We start from the raw sequence: 11838 nt of genomic DNA on the forward strand, positions 1-11838 counted from the left end.
GATTTGGTGCCATTGCCTGAAGGCAAGAAATCTATTGGCTGTAAGTGGGTGTATAAGGTGAAACATAACATTGATGGTAGCATAAGCATGTACAAGGCTAGATTGGTAGCTAAAGGATATGCACAGACACATGGGATTGATTATGAGGAGACATTTGCCCCAGTTGCAAAGATGGGATTGATTATGAGGAGACATTTGCCCCAGTTGCAAAGACGGAAACTGTGAGAGTTGTGATTGCGGTGGTTGTAGCTAAAGGCTGGTTTTTACATCAGATGTATGTAAAAAATGCGTTCTTGCATAATAAATTGCAAGAAGAGGTGTATATGGATCAACCACCAGGTTTTGAGGATGCAGGTCACCCAGAGTATGTATGTAAGCTTCGTAAGGCCTTTTATGGGCTGAAGCAAGCTCCACGAGCATGGCATGACAAGATTGCTGAGTATCTTGTCACTATTGGTTTTCATATGGCAGATGCAGATCACTCTTTGTATGTGCACAAAAGTGATAAGGGTATTGTGATCATCACCATATATGTAGATGATCTTATTGTTACAACTTGGAAGAGATTGAGCATGTGAAAAGTCTTCTCAAAAGGAAGTTTGAGATGAAGGATTTGGGAGATCTACACTATTTTTTGGGAATTGAGGTCGTTCACACACCTGAGGGTATTTGGCTATCACAGAGACAGTATGCATTGGACATGTTGTCCAAGTATGGGATGTGAAAAGTCTTCTCAAAAGGAAGTTTGAGATGAAGGATTTGGGAGATTTGCGCTATTTTTTGGGAATTGAGGTCGTTCACACACCTGAGGGTATTTGGCTGTCACAGAGACAGTATGCAGCATTGGACATGTTGTCCAAGAGCTTAGTGCGGATGTAGGTTATGTGTTGAATGATCCCACTATGTACAGGAAGATTATGGAGAGTCTGATATATATCATAATCAGCAGGCCAGATTTGAGCTACAGTGTTGGCTTAGAGAGCCAGTTTATGTAGGTTCTACGCAAACCACATCTTGACAGTGTGCGATGCATACTTCGATACTTGAGGGCCATTGTTGATTATGCATTATATATGGGTACATAGATGCAGATTAGGCAGGTAGCATTTCAGACAAGAGATCTACCAATGGATTTATGTTTTCATTGGGAGTGCTGCTGTGACATGGAGCAGTAAGAAGCAGCCCACAATTGCCTTGTCGAGTACTGAGGCAGAGTAAAGAGGAGCTGCGGTTGCAGCATGTGAGGTAGCTTGGTTACGCAAGCTACTTATTAATTTGGGGTTGCATGTGGAGAGAAAGGTTGTCATATATTGTGACAATCTTAGCAGTATATAGTTGGCTAGGAACCCAGTTTTCCATTCGCAGACGAAACACATTGAGGTACATTACCACTTCATCAGGGAGGAGAGAGTCTTGGCAGCAGGCGACATCGACTTGGCCTACGCCAGCACACAGGATCAAGTTGCTGATATCTTCACGAAGGCCCTGGGAGGTGAGAAGCTTTGCAGATTTCGAGACATGCTTGGAGTTCATAGAAAACATGATGGAATTTATCTAAATATTGGGCCTTTTTTTGTTTGAGGTGGGCGGCTTTGCTCGGATTGAAGAGTATTTGAGCAAAGCCACTCAGGAGTTAACACAAAGTGAATGCATTTGTAGCAGCTAAGAGCTCGTTCTCTGATAGCATGGGCTAGTGTGAGAGAGTTTATGAGATTAAGAGGGCAAGTACAAGGCTCAAAAATCACAGAGCGAGGGACACAGTTAAAGTAAAAGCAAGGCGGCTGGTTATTTGCTCCCTCTTCCTACATGAAGAAAACTGATGTGCACAGAGGCTGAGAGGTGTATGCAGGCGAGTAAGTCTCTGTGTGGTGTGGATGATTGTGCAGAAAGGCGGAGGGCGCATCGTGCTGATTTGCAGAGAATCATTATCTTCAAACTCGTTGTTTTCTTTTTCTAATAAAATTTACGATGTCCAGTGTCGTTTATTAAAAACAGGACCCAACGTTATTAAAAAAAACATTTCCCAGCCTGCGCGTCACGTTCCCCAGTGGGAAACATCCACACATGCCATGAAACGGCGGGGAAACAATGTTTCCCTGCCGGGTTGACGTTTCCTGCAACCCAGGTTCTTGTAGGCTGTGTGAAGGAAGAAAAAGCATAAGTGCTTTTCTTTGAAAAACACATGGGGCAGGAGACCACCTCTAGCTCTCAATAGCCAACTCCTTATTATGTGTGACACTCCCTTGGCCCATGGATATCAACCCATGCTTATGTGTGACACTCCTCATCTGAGACAGAGACCATTGAATACATATGCCCATTATCCAATAGATTGGTCATAGGCTCACTTGGTCTCACTCCCTCTCTCAAACACTTTATAGTGATTTAGGGTAGTCAAACCTAACCTCCACTAGCCCGCCCATCGGCCTACTCATGCCCCCCAAAATTGGTTCCAAACATGTATACAAGCTTGTGTCCACATGCCCAAATGTTGCTAATGTATACATGACCATAACCCCTAGTTAAGAAAACATGCAAGACATTAGACTATGATTGTCTTTGGGGGAAGCTCACAACATGAAAATGTTTGTCACACATCGGAGCACACTAAGTCCAACAAAGTACACATGTTCTCCAAGAGGAGCTCACAATAGGATAATGTTTGTCACATATTGGAGCACACTAAATCCAACAGCATTCTTAGATCCCAATTTTCAAGTTTATAATCTAAGGACTTTATACATTTTTTGTGCTAAATTAGTTCTAATTCCTTCCAAGCAAGTTGTTAGTATGGATAAAAAGTAAAACCTGAAGATGCAGAACTGGAACTCTTAGGGGGGGGGGGATTGCTATGTTGTATTGGTGTAAGAGCTAGAAGTCTAAGGACAATATTATGGAAAGTGCAAAAAGCAACCTAAATAACATTGCACTAAACAAGGATTTGTCAAGTGTATAATTTATTTAGTCAAGTCTTAGGACAATATTAAGGGAAGAGCACAATTTAAAAAGCAACCTAAATAACATTGCACTATAAGAGGATTATGAGCATCTTACATTTGTCTAAAGCATGATCTAGTTTAAGGGTTGTGCACACTTCTAGTGATATGGTGCCAAATATAAAGTTCAAGGATTAAAAATGCAACATTTGTGCTCTCCCATAGCTCAAGTGAGATTTGATAGAGATGCAATTTCTTGGCTTCAAGGTTGGGGTGTGAGTGCATGTTTAATCTCCACTAGTTGTGTGGAACATGCTAGTTATGACCTTGAGGCTTTACATCATGCGATCCTTGAGCTTACTCCTATCCAATAATGAGAGAAAGGGCTTTCTTTTTCAAATGTGATTGTCAGCAAAGGCTCTCCAAAAAAATGTTTAGATGTTGGACTTTGAATCCTTTGATTTTACAAGAGAGAACTAGTGTAATGTGGCTTGTACTCTATTCCATGGAGATCACTATTGTGCATGCATTGCCTTGGTGAATCAATGGGTGCAAAAGCTACTTGACGGGCATCCTTGCCCTTCAAAATTGACGGGTTTGGTGAAACACAAGTTTTTTAGTATTTTAGTGTAATTTTTGACGGGCATTTTCTAAGTTTGCAAGTATTTTATGGCCCAAATGCTAAAAAATGGGCATGATGCCTGCCAAAAAGCAACTATGCTTGTAATAGTGTCACATGTCACTTGTGAGTCTTTTTCTCTTCGACTTTACGAAGGGTGTTTGCTTGAAGAGATTTTATCTTCTAGGGTACTTTCCATCATATAGTAGTACTCTTAGAATAATGGTAAATATTATCTTAGTACGTATATTTTGAAAATATAAAAAACAAGCAAGTCAAATGCATGATTGCAAAAGGTAGGGGTATACATTCATGGTGATGAGTGTTCACCGACTACATGTATATACAATGGACTTGCAAATATTTTCACTTAAACTTTATTTTCTTGAGAAAAATCTCCAAACTTTACCACATTATAATTAGAATTGGATCAAAAGTTAGCAATTAGCAAATTATAAGTTATGTGATTTGGTGACATAAAATTGCCTCCCTCCTCTCTCTCTTTCTCTCTCTCTCTCTCTCTCAGAGCGAAGGAAACATAAGTTTTGTAACATAACAACCTACCTTTTCGCAAATATTGGGTCCGTGGAGGCTCTCTCAAGTTCCAAGCATAGTGAGTGGGAATAACTTAAAAGAAATCTCCAAGTTCCAAGCATTTTGTAGGGGTGAGCACTAGAAGTCAAGACTCATAAACAAAGATTAAGGCAAAATAATAATGCATGTACATACATTGTGCTGTATTTGTGCACCTTGTAGGTTGTGAGTCCCAACTTTGGAATTGGAACTTGGAAGGTAGTTGCAAGTACTAGGTGGTATGATTGATCCGGGTATACAAAGAGGCGTATGCTTGTCCGTGTGCCCTTCAACCTCTTTTTAATTTTTTTTTTCTGTTGCTACTAGCTAGTATAATTATAAAAAAGAGAAGGTACAAAAAAAAAGCCATTATGGAAGGGCGGGGCGGGGGTGTCACGGGTGTTCACATCAGAGGCTAGGCCTATCTAGACTCTAGAGTCTAGAGTCATGACTCATCATGGCAAGATAAGGTTGAGAATTAGCCCATCTATTCGATAATTTATATTATAATATAGGCTATTCGGTAATTCCATTGCTCTCTTCAATAATACATTTTACAAGTAATTACTTACAAAAATGATATATTTATATATATTTTTGACAATAGTTATATTTTAAAAATGTAGGTGGTCACTGGCGACTGGTCGGAAATTTCAAACTGTGAGTTCCAAAAACGTTGGCCCCAGGTTTTTGGGGGCAGTTGGACACAACTGCACCTAAATCTGGTAGTGGGACATAATCAACAATAAAAATCTAAATATATATATATACATAGGAAATGCAATAATATTTTAAATAGGAATTCAAATATATTACATAGTGGGACATAAAAAACAATATATATATAAATATATATATATACATAGGAAATGCAATATATATATATACATAGTGGGACATAATCAACAATATATATCTAAATATATATATATACATAGGAAATGCAATAATATTTTAAATAGGAATTCAAATATATTACAGTAGTGTATATATTAAATATGCTGACATTGCCGAGACGAAATCGTATATTAAATAATTACCATGGATGAAATATATCATATTAACTGAGCAATATAGGCAAAAGCCTAAAGTTGGAGTAGAAGAAATTGGATGGAAAATTGAAATAATAATAATTATTTATTTGAGCAGTTAAGCCACGCGCCGGCACGCGGGATCGCTAGGCAATTTTGACTTAAATGATTTGTGCAGAAAGAACCCGTATGCATACAGAACTTGACAGAAGAGAGGGACGCTAATTCGCTATCGCTTCATGAGACTTGGCAACAAACGACTTGCCTATCGCTTGGGCAGTTCACATCCTTTCTCACTTTCCCTCGTCTCTCCTTTCCTCTCTTTCCCTCCGCATTTTCCGAAATTTTGCCTCTGCCATCGGTTCTTGGCAGACGAAGGAAACCCTAGCTTAAGCTTTGGTTCAAATTTCCACCAGCAGACGCTGAAGCCCTAGTTTTCGAGCAAATTTTTCGACAGAACCCCCGTTCTACAGCTATTGGCGGGCGTAGCAGGGTAATTTTTGCAATTTCAGCCGCAGCCTGACTCGAACGCAGAAGCCCTAGGTCAAGCTTCATTTAACAGAGAAACTTTCTGGTTTTCACGGTTAAGCCCTAAGTTTTGCCGTAGCAGGGATCTACAGGGAAATTTGTTCGGGCAAAAACCGTAGGTTTCGCTTCGCACAGAGACTTTTGTACGATTTGCAGCCGTAGCCTGGAGCGACGCAGACTGGTCGCAAGGAAACAAGCTAACCTGCCATTAAGCCACAGCGTGCCTTTTCTTTTTTTTGGCAAGAAGGATACAGAAGGGAGAGTCTGTTTTCTTGCAGAAGAGAACTAGTCTTTCATAGCCATAACCTTTGTGTTGGAGGAACCGAATTTGAAACCGACGGCCTACATGGCGCACATGCTTCTTTGATCCGGTAAAGTTCAAAACAGCATCTAACATCCGGCAATTGTGTTTCGATTTGTCTCTTCTGCCACGTTTCTCTACGTATCTCTTCCGTCTTAAAACTGTTCAAATTCTGCAACATTTCTAGGTTTTGGTTTGAATCAATTTTGCAATGTTTCATGCTTACTCGTCTCTGACATTGTCTTCCTTAGGTTAATTCCAAGACTAATGTTTGATATCTGTCCCTGATTTCTGCAGATCTTTGCCTCCTCCTTCCTTTACGGAAGCTTACATCCTGCGCCTGTCTGTTTCTCCTGCTTCGCACCTTTCTGCAGACCTTGTCTGCAGGGTTCTTCTTAACTGCACAACGGCGAATTTTATGTATCAAAGCGGCCACAGAAATGAAGTTTCTCGAATACACTCCCCTCGCCAGGTTTCATCTCACCGTTGTCCCAACTGAGACTTTTCTTTTTCCCTCGTCTCTTTGTTTGTGGCTCTAACTTTACTGTCCTGGTTTTTGTGTAGAATAAACGCATTTATAAGCACTGTAAACCTTGGAGACAGCCTTCTCAAAGGAAACCTGGAAGCATACTCTTGTGAGGATACCGTTTCTTTTCTATGCAAATATCACTTCTTTTGACAACATGCATTTTGACCTGTTCCTGAAATCTTTTTCTGGTTTAATCATCTCAATATCTGATTTCTCATAGCCGTTGCCAGCAGATAGGCAATGATTCCATGTGAATTTCTGGTTTAGTCTCAGCTTGTGATGTATGCAGTCATATGTTACGAGTAACATGGAAATTTTTCTATTTATCCTTGGATTTGGCTTAAATTTTGAGTTAAAACTGAAAGAATTAATGTAATTTTATATCCACACTCCCATTTTCAAGATTTTCATCTTCACAAGGGATTTGGATATTTTTTTGTGTTCTAAGTTGTTCTCATTTCTCCCAGGCAAGGCTGCCGGTGTGGATAAAAAGTACTCTCGGAGTTTGGATCAAGAGGTTTGGCACTGAAATCTGGTGACAGCAGACATCTTTGTTCATCCAGAGTGGTTATTTCTGTTCTTCATGACGCCTGCATGTTTGTTTTCACTCAGGTTATCGATTCTTTGGCGTCTTCACCCTCCAATCTGTCGGTATCTCCCCTGGGGCCACTTTCTAGCCTTGCAAGGTGAGTTTGTGTTGTTTGTATATTGTCTCAGGGCCTTGCTCTAGTCTTGCAGGGTGAGTTGGTGGCTGATATGTGTTTCTTCCTATCTGCAACTTCCGTTGGATTGAATGGGAACTAGTTTATGCTTTGTCTTCCCTTTCTAGAGTGGTTTTCCTCTTTATGGGAAGAAAACTGACATGAAGTGGTTATACATTTGATTTGCTTTGCTCTTTAGTGTATCCTTCATCAGGGCAGGTCTGATCTTTTAGAATGGTTTATTTATGTGTGTATGTCACATTTGATTAGATTTGCTTTTTAGTGCATGGCTGGGTCTGTCTTTCAGAATGGCTCATATTTAAATGTTTGTATTATGTATTTATTATGCATGTATGCACAATGTATGTGTACTATCTATGTATGTATGTGTGAAGATTGGAACAGTAAGATGTGCATGTCTTTGCACAAATACCTTGAGTATGAATGCCATAGCGTGGAGTTTAGGCTTTCCATGTTGGAGTTGATGGTTTGAAAGAGCTGTGCCAAGTGTAGGCAAGTTTGGAATACGCTAAATTCTTCTCAGATGTAGGCATCCTTTATGTCAGTTAAAGAGCCTGAAGGTAGCTTATAACATGCAGTTACTTTTATATCTGTGTATGTATGTATGTATGTACACTAAGTCTGTATGTGTACTATGTATGTATGTATGTGTGAAGATTTGAAGAGTATTGGGTGCATGTCTTTGTACAAAAATCTTGAGTAGGATGTCATGTTAAGGCTCTCCATGATGCAGTTGATGGCTTAAAGAGCAGAGTTGCATGTTGTAAGTTCTGGGACAAGCTTAACTTTCCTTAGATGTGGGCATTTTTTGCATCTGTCAAGAGAGCCTGAAGGTAGCTTACATCATGAAATTTCTTATCTTGTTACGCTGTTGTGTGTGGTGTTATAACAGTCGCAGGACTTTCATCCATCTCATCCTTGCAATGAGTCATATGTATCCAGATTATGACTTTAGGTGATGCTGATTCTCACTTGGATTCTTCCTGGCTATAAGGCATTGATTTTTTCCATAGTTTCAAATATGTTGCCATAAAGTAAAATCTTATGGGTAATGCCAATGCTATCAATATTGATGACTTGGCAACCCATTGCGTGAATCTTATAAATGGGATTGATGTCAAAGGCTGACAAGCAGATAAACCTGCTGCTCCTAAATGAGCTGAGAGTTCAAGTCTCTCCATTCCCTAATTTTGTGGAAACTCTAAAATGTGGCATCAATTTTCATCAATTTTAATTGTGAGCCTAGCATCATGGATCATGTGTTACTGCCTTCAAAAATTGGACAGCCTACTTCGCCCGAGTAATTTCTCCAAGGAGGATTTTTACGAGACAGCGAAGGTGAAGATAGAAAATTATCTACTGGAAACTTCGAAGGTTTGTTTTCTTCCCTTGCAAGAATGTTTTTCATATTGTGCAAGCTTGGATGTTAACCCATTAGATACCTACATAGTTCAGAAATAATTTTGCAGGTTTGGGCTTGTGAGGTTGGAGAAGACACACCTTTATTTGTGTGGATATGGGATGCCATCAATGAGGTTATTGAGTATACAGTGTTGGTACTTAGGTTTCATTTCTTTTCTGCCAAAGTGTACTGCATATCACATGAAGTCTAATCTGCAGGTGATTGGAATCGAGGAATGCGATGTGTACAGCTACAATCCAGAATTTGAAGAGGATCCTTTTGTTGAGAGAGGCAAGATGTAAGTGAGGAAGGAGAATTTTGTCTGGGAGAGAGTGGGAGATGATGATTTTTTGGAAGATGACATTCAGTGTTTATTCTGAACTGCTTTGCGTGCTCCGCAGTTGGTCGTTCAGCTACTTCTTTTACAACCGCAAGCTTAGACGGATCCTTTGTTTCAGTTGTCAATGTCTGAGGTATACTTGTTTTCACAGCATTTCTTGGCTGATTTTTTTTCATTGGAGGGGATGATGAAGGTATTTACTCTTCACTAGCTTTGCCTGCAGCAAGCTTGCCATGGACGAAGACTTCCTGGATGAAATGCTTAGTGAAGAAGAGGCAGATTATCTACAGGGTATGGACATGGAATGACAGCTGTTCTGTACAGTTGAATAGGAAGTACTGATGTACATTAGTGCTGTGTGCATAGTCTTTCAAAGTGAACCTCAGACTTGATGATTTTCTTTGTTGTATAAAGTGTCTCAAGTACAAGGGATGGTCAAAGATTTCTAAAACTGTGCAGCATAAGTAGGCTAAGCACCTTTGGACCTAGAGCAGCTGCTTCATGGCTACCCTCTGTTGTAACTCTCCTTTGTTGTATCATTGTTTCTTGTTTTGATAGTGCTCACAGGTATTTTAAGTTTCTTTGAATCTGTGCAAGAACTACTGTCCTCGTGGATTGAAAAGGGTGGGAATTATCAGTAGCAGAACGCTTGAGAAAAACTTCTTCTTGATCATTACCAGTCAATATGTCCCTTTTTTTTGGCCATTTTTGGGACCTTGTATTGTCATTACTGATGGTGCTTTATTGTCGGTATCAATGGCACAATTGGCTATGCCATTTTTCAATCCTGTCAAATATTGGGACTTTCATGTTGTTGCTATACAGACTTCTGAAGATCTGGGTGCCTGGGTCATCTGCAAACATTGTATACGCATTGTGCTTTATTTTTGGCCAAAAACTTTGTGAATTCGCAAAATGTTACTCTACTGGTATTATAAGCCTACTCGGTGAGTGAAATTAATAGGAGCTGGACACTACTAACAGACTGTCACCATTCATTTGTAGAGCAGGGGACTGGAAGCGAGCTGGTGGGATGGATGACTGTTTTTACTCACCCTGCATGTGTTGCCAAACCCATCAGCCCTCCTTTAAGCATCCATTTTTTTTTCCCCAAACTGGCCTTAGGCCCAAGATCTTCTATACCACATTTTTATGTGCCCGTAGCGATGCTGCTGAGGAAGCTCCCAGTGGGGGTTTTGAACCCAGGACCTCCTAGTCCTAGACAAACACCTTCACCTTAAGCATCCAAATCTTCCCAATGCTTTTCTGCCCTTCAGCATTTAGATCTTCTCAAGTAAGTTTTGGAGTCTGTAAGAAAGCATCTTCAACATGAGCATGAATGAGTCCAATGATTACAATGTGGGTTTGAGGATGCCAATAGCAAGTACAATGATTTGCGATGTCTACAAATTCAGCAGTTGAGTCAATGGGATCTTAGCTACTATGGATCATCAAATCAGCTGCATGTCCATGGAAAGGTTGGTCACCCCAAGTACTCAGCATGCAGAAAGTTGTTTTTTGGGCTTTGAGCACCAGTCTCACGTAGCAATTGCAAATGGTGTATGTGAGGTCAGCTAAAGCACTCTCCCACCTTCCCTCTCTTTCCTCTCCACTCTCTCTCCTCTCTCTCTCTCTCTCTCTCTCTCCTCTTGTCCCACCACCGCCTAGCCCACACCACCCTCTCTCCCTCTCCTCTCCCACGCTCTTCCCTTCCCCTCTTTTCCCTCCCTTTCACTCTCCCACCTTGCCTCTCTCACTCTCTCTATCCTTGTCTCTCTTTGCTAAATCTCTCTATCCTCCTGTTGTCACTCTCTCTATCCTTCTTCTTTCTCACTCTCTGTATCCTCCCTATCTCACTCTCTCTATCCTTCTCTTTCCGAACTCTTTCTAACCTTGGCTCTTTTTGGTAGCTCTCTCTATCTTTCCTCTCTCTCGTTCTCCTTCATTTTCATCTCCCTCCCTCCCTCCCTCCCTTTCACTCTCCCACCCACCTTCTCTCTCTCCTTGTCCCACTCTCCCACCCTCCGTATGCATAATCTCTTCTTCCACTTCGTTTCTTTCTACCTTCATCTTCACATGCATTTGCATAGCATTGTATGTGAGTTTATTTTCTACATTTGTATTTTTGCATTTGCATGACATGGACTGCTCTTTATTATCCTATTGCATGTCAATGTATGTATGTGCATTACAATACATTGCATTGTATTTGGATGTTATTACATGTGCATGTCATTGCAAGATATTCTATGTCCTTTGCATAGTGTTGCATGTTATTTGCATAGTGTTACATGTCATTGCATACTTTTATTATCCAATTGCATATCAATGCATATATGTGTCATTACAATACATCACATTGCATGGCATGGATTGCATCTAGATGTTATTACACGTGCGTCATTGCATGGTACTCTATGCTCTTTGCATAGTATTGCATGTCATTGGCATAGTGTTGCATGTCATTGCATGCCATGTGATTTTATATCATTTGAAGCCTTTGCATGTGAATATATTATTGCATGTGAGTACAATTAACTAGGTCAATGATTTAAAGAATTATACATACAAGATAATTTCATTCTATGCAAGGTATCTACTATGTTTTATGTAAGAAGCATTGAAGAATGTAAATTTATTAAGGTCAATAATTTTTTAATTATGATTCAGATCATGGCCTAATTATTTGAGAGAAAGAAGAAGAGAGAGAGGGAGTGAGAGCGATAAGAACATGATGACATTACATCCTTAGGATCGAAAATAACTGCTTTCAATTACAGATAAAATCAAGTTCATTCACATACACTTTTCAAGTACAACTCTTTTATCATAATTGTTATTCAAAACATACAATAAA

At 39.9% G+C, this 11838-nt stretch overlaps 1 protein-coding gene across 8 annotated transcripts; it reads left to right on the forward strand.

Moving 5' to 3' along the window:
* The first annotated feature begins 5297 nt into the window (after positions 1–5297).
* Positions 5298–9568, forward strand: LOC147637579 (transcription regulator). 8 transcript variants are annotated; one of them, XM_086799380.1, is made up of 12 exons: positions 5349–5652; positions 5844–6058; positions 6286–6460; positions 6553–6623; positions 6985–7034; positions 7130–7203; positions 8132–8194; positions 8526–8613; positions 8709–8774; positions 8860–8939; positions 9043–9114; positions 9205–9568. In XM_086799380.1, the coding sequence occupies exons 3-12, from the start codon at positions 6429–6431 to the stop codon at positions 9287–9289; spliced, it is 681 nt and encodes a 226-aa protein (XP_086655506.1). In that variant the 5' UTR covers positions 5349–5652; positions 5844–6058; positions 6286–6428; the 3' UTR covers positions 9290–9568. The 8 variants fall into 8 exon arrangements, with proteins under 8 accessions (XP_086655504.1, XP_086655512.1, XP_086655506.1 ...); XM_086799383.1 differs by having other exon boundaries at positions 5391–5702; XM_086799385.1 differs by having other exon boundaries at positions 5508–5652; positions 5844–6175.
* Positions 9569–11838: the final 2270 nt, after the last annotated feature.

This window comes from Cibotium barometz, chromosome 6 (assembly GCF_041138505.1).
Source record: "Cibotium barometz isolate CiBa-2024 chromosome 6, ASM4113850v1, whole genome shotgun sequence".
Lineage (NCBI taxonomy): Eukaryota > Viridiplantae > Streptophyta > Polypodiopsida > Cyatheales > Cibotiaceae > Cibotium > Cibotium barometz.